We start from the raw sequence: 23,079 nt of genomic DNA on the forward strand, positions 1-23,079 counted from the left end.
TTTTGTTTACCCTTTCATCTGTTAATGGACATTTGGATTGTTTCTACCTTTTATCTTTTATGAATAATGCTGCTATGAATATTGGTGTACAAGTAAGTATCTGATTGAGTCCCCGCTTTCCGTTCTTTTGGGTATATACCTAGGAATGGAATTGCTGAATCATACGGTAATTCTATGTTTAAGTTTTTGAGGAAAGTCCAAACTGTTATCAGGGACTACTGCACCATTTTACATTCCCATTAGCAGTGTGTAAGCTTTCCAGTTCTCTACTTCCAGCAGTTGTTACTTGCCTTTGTTTGATAATAACCATTCTAGTGGGAGTATCTAGAACAGGTATCTCATCTGTGGTTTTGATTTGCATGTCCCTAAGAGTGATGTTGAACATCTTTTCATTTTGTGTATCTTCTTTGGAAAAATGTCTGTTTAAAAAGCCCTTTGCTCATTTTTTGAATTATTTTTTGTTTCTTTGTTGAGTTAACTTTTTTCAAAAAGTTACTTTAAAAGATTATTTTGTATATGAGTTAAATCTTTTATATGAAAACCTTAATAGTTCTCAAGATGAATAAAATACTGAAATTTAAAAAATAGAAAATTTCTGTTTTACAGATGGATAAACAGCAAAGAGACTGATTTTATATCTGAAAAAGTTTTCCCATTATTTAGTAAATCACACTGTATTTAGCTCTCTACTAGGTACATATTAGTACCAAGAACTTATTTTCGTCACCTCAGCATTACGAAGGTGCGTGCATTAAATGAAGGTCCAATCTTCACTGATGAGTAAGATTAATGCTCTTATCTTTCCTTTGTTTATAAAGGCTTCTGTTAACATGGCTAGGAGCAAACGGGAGGGGGTTACTGGATGGAGAAAAAGGAAGTGTAGTATGTATGCATGAACTTGACCTGAGTCGGTGTTCCCTAAGTGAGGGAGTAGGCTAATATGTGAGTAGACTCACTTTGGGGCCCTATAATAGAGCCAGCTTTGACTGGAAATGGAAATAATGAAGGATTTTTGAAATGGAATGTAATAAAGGCAGGTTTAATGCACCAGCTCATAATCACATGGTACACTAAATAGATATTAATAGTAATGGTATTAAGAGTAACTTATTATCAGATTGATTTATTCATTCACCAGATAATTATCTTTCTCTTTCTAAATGCCAGAGATATATGAAGGAGCAAAACCCAAGCAGTCACTTGATGATGTTACAAAACTCTGTAAAATTAATAGACATCTCTGAATTATACACTTGAGAAGAGTGAATTTTATTATATGTAAATTATACCTTAATAAAGCTGTTTTCTTTTTTTAATTAAAAACAACTCGTCAGTGAACTCTAGGGAACTTAAATTCTCATGGGAGAGAGTTTAAACAAACATAGAAAGCAGTACATAATAAAATTTACCATGAATATTTTAGAGCCAGGGAATAATATGCCCTAAGGAAAATTAACAGGGGACATCATTAGATTGGATGGGTTGGAGAAGGTCCGCCCAAGAATGGGACCTTGAGTAAGAGCAGAAGATGAGTAGGAGGAAGTGAGGAAGAGTGTTTGAGATAAATGAACCTGTATGTATAAAAGTCTTAGACTGAAGAAGATGAAGTGGGTTGACAAGATAATTTAATGAAATTTGTTGGATTTCTACTAGAGAAGGAAATACCCCAAATCTTTTTGGTCAGGTTTTTGCCTAGCTCTAGTGTATGCTATCTTTTCTTTTGTATATGACATATAGCAATTCTTACCTCTTTGTTTTTAAACAGTTTTCAGAGGGATGTGTGTCTGGTTTCTATTATTGCCCTTTTCTGGAATAGAAAAACTTATTTACTTAAAGTGTGTATTTTTGCTTTTGTGAATCAATCAATTTCCATATAATTGAAAAGGAAAAGTAAAAATAAAACCAGAAAACCCTAGGTGATTGATGTAGTAGATGCTTAATATTTTGGGGGGAAGTTGGGGGTGGAGGTACATTTTGGCCTTAATTTTGAATAAACAATCACAGTGGATTAAAAATTTGGAAAGGTGAATGAACTCAAATTTAGGATCAGGTAAGATGAGAGTATTTTTAAAAGAAAAGCAGACCATATTGTGGTTGGTTGAGAATCTCTTTTGAAACTAATAATTTCAAAAGACATTTTTTTCTGTTAAGGAGTATTCTAGTATTTGAATAATGATTTTTGACTAGCAGGTGCAGAGTATTTAAGTGTTTTATGAATTACCTTTATGAAGTATCACTTCATACATTTTAAGGAAATTTCAAATAATATTTTCAGTGTTGGCTGTTGTCATTATTGCCTGAAAGAGCATCAGCCTAAAAGGCAGCAGACTTCTAGTGAGTTCTTCTCACTAGTTTAGTGACCTACTCATTAGTTCAGTGACTTTTAAACCAGTTTCTTCAGTTTTCTGAATTTTTTTTTTTTTTTTGGTTACTCTTCTGAGAAAGGGAATGATAATCTGCCTTGCTTATCTCACAGTGGATGATTATGAGGATTCAGTTGGATAGTGAACTGGAAAATATACTAGAAATGTTAGCATCATTTCAGATATTGGAGTTCTGTTGTGTAGTGTTCAGAACCCAGGAAACAAAGATGAAGCATATTTTGCTCTCAGAGTTCACAATCTAGTGGAGAATTCAGATACAAAAAATAAGTATAGTCAGTACCTTTTTTGTTCAAGCGCCAGCTTCTGTTTTTTTCCCTCTCAGAGCAGTTTTTACACAAGTCTGTGCGAAAAGAGATATATTCTGATCTCAAGGGACCCATTTGGCTAGAACAAGTTGTGGAATTAGCCCCAATGCCCCTTACGTAAAAAAATGAAGTGTGTTGTAGTTCTGTATTAAAGAGCAACAAGAAATGATAAGCTGTCTTCTTAAGACCTTACTGTTTAGTAGGCCCTAGATGTGCATGTTTTCACTGGAGAAGAGGTGAAAGGTTATAGAATAGAGAAGTCTTGAAGAGTTGGCATTTATCAAAATTGAGATTATATGCATGCATATAATTGACTAGAATATTTGTTCTCTATTATGCATTTATGCTTTCTCAGATATTTTATGACACTTTCTAAATTGTAGAGCTCGTTTTTTCTTTTTTTAAAGGGGTCAGGCATTGTATTGATACACAGTGGGAAGAGCTAATTTAATACATACTCACTTTGATTTAATAGAAAATCATGCTAAAGTAGCGACCGGTGACATTGGAGTGCATGTAGGGGAAGGGAACTTGTTGGGAGCTTGTTCTAGAACATTACAGGCCTACCCCTTTCTCAGGTGACAGCATTTAAAGTGTCACATTTTCTTGTACTTTCATGAGTAGAATTTTAGAGGGTCCTCCCCCCCTTTTTGGGAGGGGGTGGGTAATTAGATTTATTTATTTATTTATTTTGATGGAGGTATTGGGGATTAAACCTTGGACCTCATTCATGCTAAGCACTTACTTTACCACTAAGCTGTATTCTCTCCCCTACATGAGTGGGATTAAACATCCCTCTACCACTTACTCTTAACTGTTTTTCATGCATTGATATGTGAACCCTGTAGAACTCTAGATCTGACTACTGACAGACATCTCAAAAGGTCATCCTTTGGGGAAGTTTCTTCATCTATTTGGAGACTAACTCCAGGTACCTCTTGGTTTCCTTGGCTTTTTGAATCAGAATTGTGACTGATTTCCAAGTAAATGTGAGACTAAGTCTTTTTGTCCTTGAAATATTGCTTATTTTAATGTTCTTGTTTCTTAAGACATAAATTGCTTTCATTAGGAATATTTGCAGTTAGATCCAGTAGCACATTCTAGCATCACGGTTTATAAATTCTGAAATTTAGCTGAGTGACTTACGGCTCACAGTACATGTATAAAAGGGGAATAGTGCCTAATTCATAGCATTCTTCTAGGTATGAGAAATAACTTGTGAAGTACTTACAGATATTCCATAAATGATAGTTGCTTTCCCTTCTTTCTTAAAAAATCATAGTTGATTTACAACATTATTAGTTTCAGGTGTACAACATAGTGATTCAATTTATTTTTATAGATTGTATTCCATTTAAAGTTACTATAAAATGCTTTCCCTCCTTGATTTGAATTATCTTTGGTTATTGTTAGAAGTAGATATGGCAGCCATTTTTGATGTTTTATTTAGTTTTTAATCATTTAAGGAGATGTCCCCTTGTTTATCTTCTTAACTTTGAATAGCCAGTAGTACTTACTGCTTCTTTGTGTCTTTATTCAACATGTATTTTAAAACTTAAATTATGTGTTTGGGATTTTACAAGGCCTTTGGTGTTAAAAAATGAAATGGCAGGGTCCCTGCCTACAAGGATCCTCCTTTTTGAGAGACAGACATATTTTTAAATTCTATGGGATGATTGTAAAAAAGGTAAGAGATACTTGAGTAAAAGAGAGAAACTGTTTGCCTCAGGAAGTCAGAAAAAGTTTGACAGAGGAACTTTGAGTTGAGACTTGATGCTTGGTGGAAGTTTAGTGAACAAGATGGGGTTGGTCATGGTGTTGAGTTAGGGCTCCAAGCACAGAAAACAATGTGCACAGCTTGGGAGGTGTGGACTGTGAATTTCAAGTAGTTAAGTTTTGTCAGAGAGTAAAGTGAGGTGGAGTGGCAGGAAAGGAGATTTTACTGGTAGATGAAGTACTTGTAGGCTGTACATTATATAGTTTACAGTTTGTCCTGTATGTCAGAGGTTTTTAAAACTTCATATATATTTATAATCACCTGAAGAGATTTTTAAACATTCAGAGGTCAGGCCAGGCTCTCATGAATGCTAGATTGGGGTTGTGGCTGTATATTGAATATCTGTATATTGAACAAACCCCTCTCTATCCCCAGATGAAGTGGCAGAACTGGTGCTCTAGGTCACTGGTACTGATCTCAAAAGTGAGGTGCTGGCACTTTGGATGGGTAGGACAACCTATTAAAATGTGTGTGTAGTAGTAGTAGTAGTAGTAGTAGTAGTAGTAGTAGAAGTAGTATTAAAATTTATGTTTCTGTTTACTTTTTATTATTTTTTGTGTTTGTTTATTATATGTATAATATTCTAGTATGTTAATCACTCTTCTACTTTAGAAATACATATACATATATGAGGGATGTGCTCATAATTTTTTTCCTGATCAAGAAATTTGGAGCCCAAAGCTGTAGACATTGAAAAACAGGAATTTTGTGCAGAGGAATTCAAGTTAGATTTTAGCATTGAAGATATCAGTGAGGAGAAAAGATGAGGGGTCTTAGAAGGGTTTTTATTGCCTTCTGGCTTTCTTACTTTTGATTTGAAATCTTGAAATCATGGAGGTTATAAAATAATTGTGGCCATGAAACTCTTTTGAGAATTTCTCAAAATTGGCCAGGCTATTTACCAATAGATTATCTCTAGGGACAACTAGTTTTTGCCTGAATACTTTGAATAAAAGAGGGATAAATGAGCTGTCTCAAGGTGAAATGTTTTACATTTAGTGGGCTGTAGTCTGTAGAATATATGTGTTATATCTAGTACCATAATTTGGCCAGTGTGGTTTTATATAAAATGTATTTGATGACACAACATTGTAAAATGACTATAACTCAATAAAAAAATATAAAAATAAAATGTATTTGATTTCATTGCTCATTGTAGTTTTATGGAGTCATCATGGAGGAGGATTGTTCCCCTCAAGAAATATTTTAAAAGTGCACACAGATGAACAAATCCTCAGACATAGGGGTAATAATTGTTTCAGTAAATACTTTATAGTGTTTTTTTGACTCTTTTTTTTTTTCCCAGGCAAAGAAGTTCCTAAACTTTTGAGTATTGAGCTCTCTTTAATTTAAAACCTTTCTAGTCCAGAATTCTCTTTTGTTGTATATACTTTGATAAATTACTTAAGGGCAAAGTCAGTATGAATTTAATAATAGATTTAAATGATTTGGTATTTTCCTGATTGAAGTAGCATCTGTGAACATTTGACAGAACGTTTATGTGTGTTGAGGGTTTGTTTAGCCTTTTTGTTTGCTTGGTAGTGTTAAGGATTCAGACAGATGAATACCTTGTCAGGAGGAAACTACTGATTTAGCATAGTGGCAACTTTTGTAGTATCATCCTCCTTCAGTTAGAATGAAATAAGTGCCTTTTCCTTTGCTTCAGTAAATTGCTTAGAGCTCACTAATGAAAAGCTCAATGTATGGAGGAGAGGTAGATTTATTTTCCTTAAGCTTTGGTTCATTGACTTAGACACAGCAACCATCTACAAACTTAAATCTGTTCTCAAAGTTTACCATCTGTATTGAAACCTGACTCCCTCTTGGCTTTTCCCTTTTTATACTAATGATAGGGCTTTTTTTTTTTTTTTTTGGCTGTAGCAATTATTGAAGATTATTGAGATAGCTCTTTAAAACTTTTCTGTGTGTTGGGGGAGGGTATAGCACAGTGGTAGAGTGCGTGCTTAGCATGCAACAGGTCCTGGGGTCAATCCCCAGTACCTCCATTACAATAAACAAACAAACCTAATTTCCTTCCTCTTACCAAAAATAAATAAATAAATAAATAAACTTTTCTATGTGAATTGTATCCGTATTTTGTCAAAAGAATTTTGGGCAAAATTGGCTTTTCTGTTTCCTATTCAGTTTGAAGGTAGAATATTTCACATGAAAATGAGAGTTTATTTTGGTAGAGGCTGCTCTGACTATAATTTGTTTTACTTGTAAAATGATGAGCGTTTATTGGTATATTGCAGATCTACTCTTAAACCATTATAGTATTTTGTAAAATTATTTGCTTTGAAAAGAGTTTCAACCAGTGTCTAAAATTCATGTCTTCCAGTGCTTTATTCTGTTGTTGTTGTTTTTTTTTTTTAAGTTATACTGTCTGGAAAATGTAGTAATTTCTGGATGTGCTAGATAGCATAGAAAAGCCAAACAGGATTGGTTCGTGTGAGATATGGTTAAAAGAAATTTTTTATTTTCCTTTTTTGGATGGAAAAGTTTACTTTATAATAAAATGACTTACTATTCAATAGTTAATCTATTAAAATGATGTTATGCCTTTATTTGTATGATTTTTTATTTTAATTTTTTCAGCTTTATTGAAGTATAATTTATATACAGTCACATTCACCAATTTAAGATGTCCAGTTTAATAAGTTTTGGCAAGTGTTTTAAGCATGTAATCACCACTACCACAATCATGACATAGAACATATTCATCACCCCCAAAAGTTCTCAGTGCTTTTTAATTTTCTCATCAGTGAAATGGATGTAATGAAGGTATCTGCTTCATAGGATTGTTGTAAGGATTAAATGAATTAATACCTTTAACACCCCTAAAATAGTTCCTGGCATACTGCAGTATCTCAGTTAACGCTATCCTGATATTATCCATAGTATTAATATTGGTGTTCTACCCTTAAAAAAAAAACCCTCACTACTAATTTTATTAGCTGTCTAAAAGTTAAAGATTCTTTGCTATTAAGAAAGGTATGCTTGTTACTATCATATATGTATATGTAACCATATGTATATGAATGGAGTGTAAAAGTATTTTGAGACTGAAGCATTGTGTTGTACACTAGAAATTGACACAACATTGTAAACTGACTATACTTCAATAAAAAAAATTTTTTTAAGTTAACAGCTGAAAAAAAAAGTATTTTGAGCTTTAGCAGAACTCAGGTTGATAGCTAGTATGTAAAGGTACACCTTCCTGCATGTACCTATTACCCAGCTTAATTGGTGTTTAATTCCATTATTTTTTATCACTCTTGTCTCATGGTAAAGTATGTGATAAAAAATTCTTGATTGTTTTTTATTTGTTATAAATACCACCATGGTAGGCCAGTGTCATTTGTATTTTAAATGACTTTGTTGTTTTGATTTGTAATAAAATTGTGCTTTTAGAAATTCTTTCTTTTTTTTTTTTTTAGGGTCTAAACATTGTATTCTTTTGGGTCAAGTCTTATTTATTAACCATTTTCTTTGCATTTTTTTCATTCTATCTGTTAAGACATATCATCAGATCTCTGGGACATTTTTCTGTGGTACCTGCTACTATTTTCTTTTCCATTTGTCTTTTCTTTAAAAATTGGATATTAGAGTTCAGATGTTGTGTTAGTTTCCCAGGGCTTCCATGACAAATTACACCAAATGGGGTGACTTTAGAACAAGAGACAAGTCACAGGTCAAGAGGCCAGAAGTCTAAAGTCAAGATGTGGGCAGGGTGATGTCACCTCTGAAGGTTCTAGAGGAGAATTCTTCTTGTGTTTTCCATCTTGGTGGCTCCTGGTATTTCTTGTCTTGTGACAGCGTAACTCCAGTTTCTGCCTTTGTCTTCACATGACTTTCTTCTCCTTTGTGCATCTCAGTGTGTCCTGTCCCCCTCTTCAGAGGACACCAATCATTGGGTTAAGGACTCCTCTAAATCAAGGTGATTTCATCAGGTCCACCTGAGGTTTTAGGTGGACATGAGTTTTGGGGGGACACTATTCAAACCTACTACACACATAAAGAGAATATTTATGTAATTTAAGCTCTGAAGAGGGGCAAGAAACAGGACTAAATGACAAAAACAACTTTGTGTTTTGTGGAAATGTTATTTTAGGGCCGCTCTCTAGTCTGAATGCCTTTAACAGTGTCTCAAGTGAATAATCGTTGGCTACTAGGGCTTGGCGAGGGCACATTTAGTACCTTTTAGCAAGCTATGAATAAATGACCTCCTAAAATATAAGTCTCCATGCTCAGTTTGAGTGATAAAATGTGAGATTCTGTGGTACTTTAAATTGTCAGAATTTATGTAGAGTGATGGTACAGTATAATGATAAAGAGCAAGGACTTCAGGAGTTACACTCTCTGGATTCAAATACTGTTTCTGACCCTTAATGGACTGTGGGTAAATTGGTGAGCCTCTATGCAATGTCTCATAAAAATAAGAGTTAAAATAATAATACCCTATCAATACATGTGAAGTGCATAGAAATATCTGGGACATAATCATTGCTTATTCAATTTTAACTGCTGCTGTTTTCATCATCGTCATTGATGCCCCTTTTCAGGAGAAAGACACATCACCTGAAAGATACATCCCTTTGTTTTTCTAGTAGTAAGGATGAGTTTGTACTGATGAATTCATGGATTCCTACCCAGCGTTGCCTTAGGAAAGGTGTGCTTTTCAGATTGTCTAGTTAGTGGTTGGGAGTAGTAGAGAACACAGGATGAGATAACTGTTTCCTTGTTTCACTAACAAGTACAGTAAACACTGAATAGCCATTTTAGTGATGTATAAAACTTGCTACTGACATACTTTTCTTGTAAGTCTTCATTTATTATACATCAAGCAGATCTCCTTCTCCTTTATGTCACCAGGGTATCAACCTGACTTTTAATGTAGGTTCATTAAACATCTTATCCCTGGAGTTAACCTCTCTAAAGGATCTTATATGACTTTGAAGTTGTTTTTCAGATGAATAGACTACATGTTTTAGCAGGCATTTCAGGATGTTTTGGAAGTAATCATCTACTTAAGATTTGTTGTGGGAATGTGGTTTTCCTTCCTTCGGTTTTTAATGTTCCTCCTGGAGGTGTATATTACTATTAAGAAGTTTTTAAAAACCTCACTGAATGATAATACTCTTCTGCTTACCGGAACCCTCTTGAGCAGAGTCCTGCAATTTATTGAACTTATTAAAAGATTTTAATAGATTATTAGAAGTAGTAGAATGATGATGTGACCAAATATTAAACACCTTGCCAAACAGGTTTCCCCTGCTCTCCTGTCTCTTCCCAGTCTTATTTTGCTGGTCTTTTAACATTACGCAAAGAAAAGAAGGGAAACTGATTCTCTTTCTAATAATGCATGTTTTCTCTTAGTGAAACATTAGCAGATGTCTAGGTATTAATACTATTTTATATAAGGAAACCTAGGCTTAGAGACATAAAAGTTGTTCAGGGTCACATCTGCAGAATGATGGAGTTGATATTTGGATATGTACCTTTCTAGTTCTGTTAACTGCTCTTTTCCAACATGTGCTATTGCCTCTCCAAATTAGAAAGCTTAGGCAGCTATGCTTGCTAACAGTGTTTGTTGTATTCAAAGAAAAAAGTACAGTTTCAAGAATAAAAAATAGAATAAAATGTAGAAGAATAAAGTGTAGTTCCAAGCTTAAACTCATGTCTTCCATGCTGATCTAAAAGTGCTTCCATGTTTAGTTCTGAGTATATGAGGGTGGAATGGGGGTGTGTGTGTGTGCGCACGCGTGCGTGTTCGCACACGTGCATGTGCACAAAGGAAGGATCCATTCAGGAAAAATGGATGATTAGAATGGTGTAATCCCTGAAGATGTGTACTGTCAAAGATTCTTCTGTGCAATTGCTTTGTTTATTTTTAGAAAGAATCTTGACCAAGTTAGCCATCATAATTTGAGACCTTGTGTAAGATTTTTGCCTCTAACTAGATCACACACAGATTTTTAGGCAGAAGAATGCTTTTCAGTATATGTACTTTCCTAAATGGGCTTCACTGCTTGTTCTAGTCTCTTCTCAGTTAAAGATGTTGTGGGAAATTTAAAGAATTTTTTTTTTCTTCTAGATTAACTGCTGAAGTACTGATCGAGTTCTGCGTTTCTTCAATGAGGAACTACAGGCTGATCTTCTGCCATAATCTCAAACAGCCATAAATGACAAAAGAATGCTTGCTCAGTGAGGGTAGCTGGTGCAGAAGCCATTTTTTAAACTTAGGTGTTTTAAGTACTCAAAGGTAAGTTTTCCCAATGATGACTGTCCCTTGCTGTATACATCCATAGAGATTTCAGAGTTTATCTCCTGTTGCTGCTGTTGGATTATTAACTTGATGTTTTGTAGTTATTAGCTGGCATCAGATGTGTTAAGGAATGGATTTTGCTTGTCTAAACTATTTAAATCTGGCATTTTGCTGCCTCTAAGTTAATTTCTAACATTTCCATAAGTTGGGTAGATTTGTTTCCCAGGGGGTACACCTATTATACATATGGGCCTTATTTGTGCCAACTTTAGAATATTGAATTTTTTTTTTTTTTTTTTTTTTGCTGTCTTATCTTTCTCTTGTAGTGTGAAAGGGATTATTTCTCTGGGGTAATGAAAAAAGCCCAGTTGATATAGTTTTGTTCATTATCAACTTTTGAAAAAGTTTTTCTTTCCTTTTAAAAATACTTCTTTCCCCCTGTAAAATAATAAAGGATAATTTCAGAAAATGGAAGTTTCCTTGGAATTACTTGTTCTCTGATGCTTCAGAAATTGGAAACACTGTTTTCTCCCACTGCTTCTTTACTGACTATAATTCCTACAAAGTTCAGACAAATAATGTATTTCTTCTCAACTAGACTGTCTGTGGAAATTTTCTTTTAAATAATTATGAAACAGCAGGATTGATCAAAGAACATTTTCACTGAAAGTTGATGCCTAGAACTGAAAATTTTCCTTTGTTTATAAAAACATATTAAGGTGCTCTGTCATGTAGAAATAAGAAATGGTTAATGTTCTTATTAGCCTATCATTTTATAAAAAATGACTCTTGGATGAGTGCTTATGAATTGAAGGGTGAGATGAGCTTCATATAGCAGAGTCCAGAAATGGTTAAGTTTGGCTTTTTACTTGTGTCATTAATAAGTTTGGTCAGTAAAGATCTCATTGGAGCAAAATTTGCCCCTTAATTTGTCTTTGGGACATTAATGTCCTCTGCTAAGTTTAATAGTCAGTTTTGCCATTGTTTGATAAATGTGTAGACACTGAAAGGAGCATTCAGAACTAACTTTACTTGGTGGAGAAAATGCTTAGATGATTGTATTGCGCTTTAGTTTTAGAACACACTATGGGCCTGATAACTGAACATATTTAATAGATGAGAACACATTCAGGTGTAAAGCCTTTTTCTTTAATGTATTTAGTCATATTGCCACCTGTTAATCATTATAGTCTTTTTTTTTTCCTTTCATTTGGCAGAAAAGACAGCTTTGATTTCTGGCTGCAAAAAAGATATGAGGAAGAGCTCCTCCCCTTCCTTGAGTAACTGCAACTCCGTTCTTGCTAACAAAATATTTGGAATTCCACTTGATGAGCTGCAGCAGGGAGGACATCCAGACAATGAGGTTCCGTTCATAGTCCGCCACGTAGTGGACTATATTGAGGAACATGGTATACATTTCCTTACTTTGAGGGCTAGCCTTTGTTTTAATAAACACAACTTATCCCTTTTTGACCTTGGATTTTTTTTTTTAAGTATTCAGAGTCCAAAATACAGTGAGGAAAAACAATAGAAATTCTTTTTAACATTTTAGTGTATCTTTTACTTAAAGTCATATACTTACAAATGCTCAGCTTAGACCATTTTTTAGTGGGAGGGGGCGATAGGAATATTTTTAATGGATACTAGGGGGTTGGATAAAACAGAATATCCTTCAGGATAGAGAGAGTATGTTTTTAGATGTATTATTTGCACATGTTTAGCCATCAGGGGAGCCAAGAATGGCTTTCCAAAACTATGAATATTAAGTTGATTGGAGAATGAATATTTATGGCCAGGTATTGAAGTTGAAGCTTATTTAACTTTTGCCTTGAACTAATATAGGAGGTCTGGAGCAACAAGGACTTTTTCAAGTCAATGGAAATGCTGAGACAGTGGAGTGGCTTCGGCAGAGATACGACAGTGGAGAAGAGGTGGATTTGGTTAAGGAAGCAGATGTTCCCTCAGCTATTAGTCTTCTTAGGTTTTTCCTTCAAGAACTTCCTGAACCCGTTATCCCTGGCAGTTTGCATATTCACTTGATGCAGCTTTCTCAAGGTAACATAATCTGAATCTTACCAATCAGTCATTTAACATTAATTTCAAAGTTCTTACCTTTCAGAAATCTTGACATGTAAGCAGTAATTATAGTAATTCTGAGATTAATTTCTTAAGTTCCCATTTGGGGACAGATATTCTTTGGGGTTGTATTGTCTAGTTAAAGGAATGGCAATTTCTTAGATTCCTGTAGTGTTATTTACTTTTTATGATTGGTAAGCCTAAGGTATAGGATGATAAGAAGAAGGAGAAAAGGCAGGAGACAAGACAAGGAGTAGGAGGGAAAAGAAGAAAGAAAAAAATATATATATGTGGCAGAATGTCTGATAATAGCCAGTGGTGTTGCTTAGTGGTGATGTTACTATGTTTATCCTTGGTGTGATAGAACATCCTAGCAAAAGCTAGAAGATAGCTTCATTTCTAAGTTTGGAATATACCTAAAGCTTGTTCTTAGACACCAGCCTGAAGGAATTAAAATATCATATTAGACATCAGACACTAAGCCAAGTGAAGAAAAAAACTGATTTGTCTTTGTTGGGTTGGTTTTTCAGTGTGACTAAAAGTAGGACTTAGCTGGAATGGACAAGAAAAATATAGATAGAGGTAGGCAGAAAGGTAAAAGAACCAAGATTTGAGGAAATGCTTCTGTTCCTAGAGCTAAATGACATTCTTATGTCCATAATGCAGTGACATGTTTCATTATATAGGAAAGTTTATGAAGTCAGCATGTAATACAATTGACCCTTGAACAACACAGGTTTGAACTGTGTGAGTGCACTTATATACATATGCTTTTCAGTGAATATGTACTTCTCTACATGATCTGCAGTTGGTTGAATTCACAGGAACCACAGATATGGAGGGCCGACTGCAAAGTTTTAAAAGGGTTTTCAATGGTGTGGAGGGTCGGTGCCCCTAACCCCTGTGTTGTTCAAGGGTCAGTTGTATTAAACATTTCTTGAATGTTTAAATTGTTTTTTTCTGGCTTTTTTTGTATTACGGAATGTTTTTAATTTTTTGAATTGGGACTTGTAGAGAAATTCAGTGATGTTAAGAAATTATAACTACTTCCTTAATTGCTGTCATACTTGGACCTTTTATGTTTGTATCCTTAAGCAGTGTATAGTTAGAAGTGGGATTTCATTTTGAGAGTATTTATCCATCTTACTTTTTCTTAAATTTAAACATAGGCCTAAATTAGTGGATGCCTCTTATTTATGTATGAAGGTCAACACAAGGATATCTTACGACTCTCTTACATATGTTCTCCTCTGTACAGCTAGATGATGGGGCTCACTTTGAACTTGCTATATTCTAGAAGGGTTAGCCTGATTGAGTTTTGTTCTTTTATTGTGCCACCTGGATCAAATAACAGATTTCAGAATGAAGTGTCATCAGTGTCACCTTTTTTCAAAGTATAACTTTATTTTTTTCTCCCAACAAGTGCTACATTTTTTCAGAAGCAGTTTGCATCATTAAATATGTAATAGAACTGATGTGTTAGAGTTCTTTGAGCCCTTTTTATTCCTTTGAGACATTCTTTTTGTTTTTATAAGGCTAGAGTTCCATTTTCCCTTGTATTAGCTGAATTGTAGACAGGTCTTTAAAGTTCCAGGAATCAGATAATATTTCAATTTTGATTGAAAATTTATGAGTGAATAAGTGGATAAGATTTAATGGTAAGTCACTGCTTCTCATTGATGCTACCAGTCAGAAGCTATTTTGTCAGTAGGATTGTCATTTTGATTGGTATTCATTTAAAAGTATGACAGTGTCATGCACTTTGTTATTTATGGAATTACGCTATATATCTTACTAATTAGTTTTATATCCTCATTCACTTGTGAAGGAATTTAAGGCATGAAAAAATGCTTGTGGCCCATAAGTCCTTTGGTGTCACGAGAAGTCCACCTTTCTCCTCCATTCCTCATTTACATAACCATTAGCATGTGTATGTATGCAACACACACACCCACATATACACTCACTTCTTTAATAGCTATGCAGATAGATGTGGCAGACTTGAGGTGATATTTGCATTTCTGTTATAGAATTTACTTGTTCATTCTTTAATCATTCTTTTGGGAAGCTGTCTAGGTCTTTGGACAAAGATTACACCCTCCATTTATTGTAGATAACTGTTATGTTAATATTTTGATTGACATTCACAAATACATGAGATTAGTGCTTTTAAGATCATGAAGAGAGCATTTCTGCAGTTGCATTTGAGTTAGTGTTTTTTAAAAAAGTGATTTTTGTTTTCTGTGATAGCAGGATATTGTAAAGTGCCATTTCTGGTGTGGTTGATCTTTTATATACAGCAGGATTTCACAGTCTTGGCATTCCTGATATTTTGGGCTGGATAATTCTCCCTTTTTTCAACTTGTGTTTTAATAATAATACTAATTTTCATAGCTCATCATCCTTATAGCCAACTATTTTTATCCATTTCTCAATTACAGCAATTATATCATAGTTTTTGTTTTGTTTGGTTTTTTTACTTTTTTTTGGTAAACAAACTTTATTCTAGGAAGAGCAACTCATTGAGAGATGAAACTTAATATTTACATATATGTACTGTTCATTGTTTCTAAGAACAGGTTAGAGCTTTAGCTTTTTAAACTTACATAATAATCAAAGAAATAAAGCCAACCGCAAAATAAGAATCAACAGAATGCAGTAATCCAGTCATAAAGGACAGTCAAATGTGCTTACACATATTCAATAAATCAATTTTCTAGGTTATAAATAATAAGTAGTTCATTTTTGTCCTTTTTTAGATTCCTGTAAGCGATATCATAGGGGATTTTTCTTTTTCTTTCTGGCTTACTTCACTTAGAATGATGATCTCCAGGTCCATCCAGGTTGCTGCAGATGGCATTATTTTATTCTTTTTTATGCCTGAGGAGTATTCCATTGTATATATGTGTATGTATATATGACATATCTTCTTTATCTACTTATCTGTTTGATGGACAATTGGGTTGTTTCCTTGTCTTGGCTATTGTAAATAGTGCTGCTGTGAACATCAGGGTGCATGTGTCTTTTTGAATTATATTTTTCTCTGGGTATATGCCTAGGAATGGGATTGCTGGATCATATGGTAAGTCTATTTTTAGTTTTTTAAGGAACCTCCGTACTGTCCTCCACAGTGGCTGTACCAATTTACATTCCCACCAACAGTGTAGGGAGATTCCTTATTCTCCACACCCTCTCCACCATTTATCATTTGTAAACTTTTTAATGATGGCCATTCTGTCTGGTGTGAGGTGAAAACTCATTGTAGTTTTGATTTGCATTTCTTTAACAATTAGTGATGTTGAGCATCTTTTCATGTGCCTTTTGGCCATCTGTCTGTCGTCTTTGGAGAGATACCTATTTAGGTCTTCTGCCCATTTTTTGATTGGGTTGCTTTTTTTTTGATATTAAGCTGTATGAGCTGTTTGCATATTTTGGAAATCAGTCCTTTGTCGGTCGCATCATTTGCAAATATTTTCTCCCATTCTGTAGTTTTTCTTTTCGTTTCTTGATGCTATCCTTAGCTCTGCAAAAATTTTTATGTTTAATTATATCCCATTTGTTTATTTTTACTTCTATTTCCATTACTCCAGGAGCTGGTTTAAAAAATACATTGCTGTGATTTATGTCCAAGAGTGTTCTGCCTATGTTTTCCTCTAGTTTTATAGTATCTGGTCTTACATTTAAGTCTTTAATCCATTTTGAGTTTATTTTTATATGTGATGTTAGAGAATGTTCTAATTTTAGTCTTTTACAGGTAGCTGTCCAGTTTTCCCAGCATCACTTGAATAATTCTTTAATATAGGCGCTGTCCTTGAATTTTAAGATATTTAGTAGGATCCTTGGCTTCTACCTACTAGATACTACTGGTATCCCCTGTCCCCAAGTTATGACAACTGTTCATTGTTAAATGTTATCAACCATTGGTTTAGGCCATGATAGTTTGTAATATTTATAAAAAATGTTACAATGCTTGAAAGAATTGCTGGGTCAGGGAAGACTTCTTTGATAGGTACATATGTTTTTCCTGGTTATAATTTAACTAGGAAGTAGGCTGAAAAGGAAAAAACATTTAAGCAGGTGTGTTTTATTTACACACACATAACACACGCACAGAGAAATGCTTTTCTGCCTTAATTGAAGACTTCAGATGCAGCCTGAAAGGTGTAAATATTTTTGTGTACTAGAAATGTTCACTAACAAAAATAGAGCAACATAAACAGTATCAACTAAAAATAGTTTAGCCCACAATCTTACCACCCCATCAAGTCAAATCAAATGTTTTAGTAGTCTAGCATCAGTTACTGTGTATTTTTTCAGCTCTTCAACTCATTTTTATTGAAACCTGGCTTTATGCTTGGTACTGTTTTAGATTCTGGGAATGCAGAGGTGAACAAAACTGTATAAAATCTGCCATCATTGAGCTAAAGTTATAAAGCGCCTAAAAGGAGAGTTAGAAGAGAAATTGATGATAAGCAAAATAAATATGTGGGTGTATTAGATAAGTGCTACATAGCTAGAGAGGACATTAATGTAGAATTTGTCAGTGCTGCTGTAGTCATCATATTGATAATACTAGTTGCTTGCATATATTTTTTGAGTTGATACATGTGATTTTTCTTAAATGATCCTTTTCTGCTAAATGTAGATTGTTAAAAATTTCCATTAAATATAGGCACAGTAGTCTAAAAGATGTTAATCCAGTGATTGTTCTATTCTGTTATAAAAACAAAGTACCTGGACAGTTGGTAATACTATGAAATACAGAAGAATTGTTACTAGTTGCTTTTTATAGTTTAGGTCAAACTCATGTGACTGTAGCCTTTCCTGTATAACCTTTTCCTTTTCTTCTTAGACCTGTGTTATTTTGCAGAGATGGCCAATATCATGATCATAACTTTTTACCAATAATATTTTTACCAAGAATTAATTTTTCAATTAATTTTAGGAACCTAAAGAAAAATACAGGCTGAAATATGATTGGATTGATTTTCACTATTGAAGCAATAAATTACTTCATTTTGAGGGTACCTCTGTGAAATCACTTCTTCTAAGTGGGACCCTCACCAGTCAGTGGGGTTGATACAGACCTAGTTTCTGTTAATGAAAACTCACTGACATAAACACAGGGCTTAGCTTCTGGTACCTAAAAATTCACTTGGACACAGAAACCAACATCAGCTTAGAGGAGAAAAACAAATGAGAAGTGGAATTCCTTTTTATTTAGTTCTACTAATATTGCTGAAGTTAGTTGTTCTTTTTCAGCATGTTAGAAGTAGAAAGTCACTCTAACTGTTCCTTCCGTGTTTTTCCATTCATTCTGATACTATTAGTTGGTTAAATTGCTTCTTATCTTTGCTTATCTGGTGGTTGGTGTTAACTGGTATTGGCCATCGCCTTTTGACTTTTGAGAGTTGGCACTAATTTGGAAACACAGGTATAGTCATGCAGGGGACAGTATGATGAGAATTTAAAAAAATAAATTAAAGAGAATTGTGGCCAGTGAGTAATACATGAGGAAAACATCCTCCAGTGATTGAGGATTGAGTTCTTTCTCCAACTCTTCCACTCAGTCAGTGAAATGCAAAGCCCTAAGGCATTTGGCCTGTAGTAGAGGAAGTGATGAGGTTTTGAATTGTTATAGTAGAAAGGTGATGTGGGTGGAGTAATGTGAACCTGGCAAAATATCTGAGCTTTCCTTTTACTTCATTAAAAAAAAAAACCTGTCATTATGTTTTATAGATTATAATAACGAAGATGAATTTGGAAGAAAGTTGAGGTTCCTCTTGCAACAGCTTCCACCTGTTAATTACAGTTTGTTGAAGTTTCTGTGTAGATTTTTAGCCAATGTAGCATCACATCATGAAGAAATTTGGTCTGCAAACTCTTTGGCTGCTGTCTTTGGTCCAGATGTCTTCCAGTAAGTCTTTTCACATATTTTTGTTTACTTAAAAAATAATTGATTATATGAAAAAGAATCATTGTACTATCTCCCAAGGATCACAGGTTGCTTGATGAACCATTATCTTTTATAGTAGCTCTGATTAATTTTCCCAGCATTTCTGTGAACTGTATATAAATTAGGTAGGCTCTACAGATGGGAAAACTGAGGCCCAGTATGATGGCATAAATAGCTCAGGTTTATAAAGTGACTCATTGGTTTCTTTTAACTTTACCTGTGAATTATTTAAGAACTCTCAATTCAGTTGGGACTTTTATTCTTAGTATTTACACAGATGTGGAAGATCTGAAAGAACAAGAAATAGTGAGCAGGATAATGGCTGAACTTTTGGAAAATTACTATGAGTTTTTTGAGAATGAAGAGGAAGAGTTTTCATCTAATGATTTGAGTTCAATTACTGAACAGGTGAGAATATTTTAAATATTCTACTTGGAGTTTTTGCCGTTGTTTTGTTTTTTTGTCTTTTGTTTTTGTTTCTTTGGGAAGAATATGCTCTTGAGGGCATGGCCCAAACTGGTGGAATTTTTAGGTACTAAACTGAAAGCAATTTCTTGGTTATTATATGTAATCATAGGTGACACATCTGTGTAGTATATGAGTGTAATATTTTTTCTGAATAACTTGTCCTCGATTTGGGTAATAGGAAAAAGGAATTGAAGCCAGAGTATATGGTAGATTATATGGCTTTTTTGTGGTTTTTTTCCTGTTAACTTGAGCATTGTTTATTTTATAAGAATAGTGTGTTTTTTTTGTTTTTGTTTTGCAAAGAAACTGCTATCATAGGGGAATGTAGGCAAAGGTTGAGAATTAGAAAGTAGAGGGAAGGATTGAATGCAGATTTAACGCCAGCTTTTAAAATTGTTTTTTTTTTGGTTGAATTGGCAAGTAGGTATAGCAGGACAATCATTTTCATTAATGGGAAGCATTAGGAGCGTAATAGTTGAGGTTGCAGATAATGCTTTAACTCTGTGACTCTTCAATATTAAAACCTGTTTCTCAAGCAGCATTATGTTTTGTTGTTACTGCTATGCCTTCATGGTTGAGACTATAAAAGATCTTAGTTAATTTTTTCTTTATGAAGTGAGAATATTGATTCTGAGTAATTGTAATTGATTGTAAAGCCACATTAATCCACACGTCTCAGTTTTAGAATTTGTGATTTAGGTGTATGTGGGGGTTTTCTTTTGTATTTCAGTGAAATGATTTGTCAAGTAAACTTTTTATGTTAAAACCTACAATGTTATTTATGTTTTGAGCATGAAGTGGGGCTGTTACCTTTTTTTTTGACTAATTCACCTGATTAGAAAAAAATAAGGTAAAATTGACAGTGAAATGTCCTGTTCTTACCCATACTTACCCATTCCCTCTAATTGGCTTTTATGTGTTTTCCTAGAGTTTCTTTATGCAAATATAAGTAAATATTTACTCTCAGTTTTTTTTAATGGGAAAGTAGTATACCATACATACTATTCTGCACTTTGGTTTTTTTTTTTTTAATCAGTCAGTAGTATATCTTAGATATCTTTTATTGAAATGTAGAGAACATATTCTTTTGTTTTTGCATCTGCATAGTTACTTATTGTATGAATGTAACATACAATTTATTTGTTTATCTGTAACCCACTTGGAAAGGTGATAGTACATCCCAGTTTTCTCAGAGTAGTCCTTGTTTATATCTTTCCTGATGTAATTAGTAGCTCCCCTTTTCACTCTCAGATGTATCCAGGTTTAGATGATAAATTATATGGTTATGCTATTTATTAATGGACGTTGGACTACTTTCCTTCATTTGCTCTTAAACGATAAAGCAGCATCTCTTGAAAGATCGTTTATCACACAGATTTTTATTCATTCATACAGGTATTGGCTCTGATTATGTGAACTAGGAGTTCTATTTCCTGGGTCACCCGTCTTTTATTTAAAAAGGTTCTATACTATTGTGAACTTTTATAGATTAGTCTTTTAATATTTGAGGGTTATACCTTCCTTAGTTTTTAATACTTTCTTCATGCAAGCATTTTAATCTTTGATTTTTCCTTCCCTCTTTTTCTTCTTCCCTCCTTTCCTACCTTCCTTCCTCCCTCTCTCTTTTCAACTATCAGGAACTTTTAAGAAAACAGTAACAGATGCCAAATTGTAACTTACAGTGTATAAACTGAGGATGAAATCAAATATATGTAAATATATGTATGTGAGGTATATCAAGTGGGTAGAATTTGTAGCCTGAATCAGTGATCCATGAACTTTTGGCATAATTTTTGAATGTTTCCAACTATCATATACAGTTCCTGACTAAAAACACTTGGTTAAAATAAAGAACTGACACATTTGTTCAAAATTATTTTTGCTTAAAAGAAAATGACAAGAAGAGGACAAGTAGATAGATATGCCTTAAACTTTTAAGGTTTTTGATGCCCATAAAAAACCCCATCTTTGGGGAATTCTGTGTGCCATCTTTCTTTTCTATAAATTATATTTTAGTTCAGCAGTCTGTTTTTTAAGTAAAACTAAATTACATATATACATTAAATTAAAATTTATATATATTAAATTAAATATATACATACGTACATTTTATATATTACATTTATACATTAAATATACACATTTAAACATTAAAATATACATTATACATTAAAAGTGTACATTTATACATTAAATATATAATATACATACATTTGTGTTGTTCATTTTCTATGTTACTAAAGTGATTTGACTTGTAAGAAACTGATGATGCAGTTTGAGTTAATGTTTTATATCTTTACTCCTCTCAACTCTGCAGGGTGTGCCATGATTATGTTTTACATTGTGGTATAATTCTCTGATATTTCTATTATCTGCAGCTTCCTTATGTAAACTGGAATATATTTATATCTCATGTGTATGGTATTTATATTTCTGTATGTTTTTAAGCATCAGAAAAATTGCCTTAAAGTATGTTGTGCTATACATTAAGTAGAATGATGATTAATTAATATCAGGAAATAATGTTGAATTCTACAGATTTGCCTGTGGTTGGAAAAGAGGATGTTAGCATGTTGAACAGAATATGCTCATTAAACAGGGTAGTACAATGCGCTGTGAGAGACAGTGATGTATGTTAATTATCTTGGTTTGTATTGCTAATTACCAGAATCTGTTATCTATTAATACTATATTTTTGAATTATAACTGGGTTGCAAGTAATAGAAGAACAGATTTCTGAAATTTTTTTTTTTAAAAGCAGATTTGATAACTTCAGTCTGACTTGTGAGGCTGAATTGATAAAGTTTTGAGTGAAGGTACAAAATCAGCACAATTTGGTTACCTTTTTAAGTTGGCATAACTTAAATGCTGCTAATTTGTTATCTACATATTCAAAGAGGTGGGCAGACCTGGTCTATCCTGGCAATACTTTGATTTTTCTCTTAAATTTTGATATTTGAAGAAAGCAAAGTTTATTTAGCACTCTCTTCTTTTGGAGTTTCATCCCATTAATGCAAGTATTTGGCTGTTAGAACCTTTTCAAGGTGTAGTCAGTTTTTGTTTTTGTTTTTGTTTTTGTTTTTGTTTTTGTTTTTGTTTTTGTTTTTTAAATAGTATGCGAGAGATGACTGGAGATGTTGAATAGGGAGTGTTTGAGAAATGACCCAGAGTAACTGGACAGGTTGTTTGTATGGAATCCTAAAATGAATGCAAGTCTAGTAAAGTGGTTTGAAGATGTAGGTGATAATTATGTTTCTTTATACGTTTGAGAAGGCAGGTAGCAGCGTTCTCCACAAGCTGGAGTCTGGAAAGCAGGCATTTCACGAGGCCCTAGAGAAGGGAATTACAGCAGTCAAAGAAAGAAGAGATGTAAGTATGGATGAAGGTTTTCCGTAAGTGGAGTGGAGGCAGCTGTATATAAGGGCAGGTTTAGAACAACTTATGAACAGAAGAGAGTATTGATAAGCAGAAAGTCAAGTTGACAAGAAGAGGATCAAGAAGAATTTTTGAAGATAAGTGTGGAGTGAGAGAAAGAATTTTTATCTAAGTTTTTAATTTTTACTCTTACTCAAACTTACTTAGTCACAAACTAATTTCCTCACTGCAGGAAGTTACACTGGGAGGCCTGGGAGTAGGAGTTGGGAGAAGAAAAACTCATAGGGAATAGACTGTGTTCATGTCATGTTTTAGTTGATGATTACTGGCAGAATAACTAGAGAATGTCAGCTAATTTACATTATTGAATTGAATATAACATTCAATTTAATTGAGTATAAGGCTTTTGTAGTTACTAAGAGCTATTGACTGTAGATAACAAACTGATTTTAAAACATACGATGTACATG

At 33.7% G+C, this 23,079-nt stretch overlaps 1 protein-coding gene across 21 annotated transcripts in view; it reads left to right on the forward strand.

Annotated features, from left to right (window-relative positions):
• FAM13B (family with sequence similarity 13 member B) overlaps nucleotides 1-23,079 on the forward strand; it is a 102,261-nt gene that overhangs the window by 16,775 nt on the left and 62,407 nt on the right. For 10 of the 21 annotated variants that reach the window (XR_012067932.1, XM_072956966.1, XM_072956965.1 and 7 more), the window contains exons 2-7: nucleotides 10,564-10,731; nucleotides 11,952-12,143; nucleotides 12,577-12,789; nucleotides 18,550-18,727; nucleotides 19,033-19,174; nucleotides 22,508-22,603. Coding sequence is in view for 20 of the 21 variants with exons in the window: in XM_072956966.1 (XP_072813067.1) it covers nucleotides 11,987-12,143; nucleotides 12,577-12,789; nucleotides 18,550-18,727; nucleotides 19,033-19,174; nucleotides 22,508-22,603 (786 nt within the window). In the remaining variant the exon portion in view is untranslated. The remainder of the gene's footprint in view (nucleotides 1-10,563; nucleotides 10,732-11,951; nucleotides 12,144-12,576; nucleotides 12,790-18,549; nucleotides 18,728-19,032; nucleotides 19,175-22,507; nucleotides 22,604-23,079) is intronic. The other 11 variants (XM_015239537.3, XM_072956970.1, XM_006204601.4 and 8 more) reach the window with 3 other exon arrangements.

Source organism: Vicugna pacos, chromosome 3, assembly GCF_048564905.1.
Source record: "Vicugna pacos chromosome 3, VicPac4, whole genome shotgun sequence".
In the NCBI taxonomy this organism is placed as follows: Eukaryota; Metazoa; Chordata; class Mammalia; order Artiodactyla; family Camelidae; genus Vicugna; species Vicugna pacos.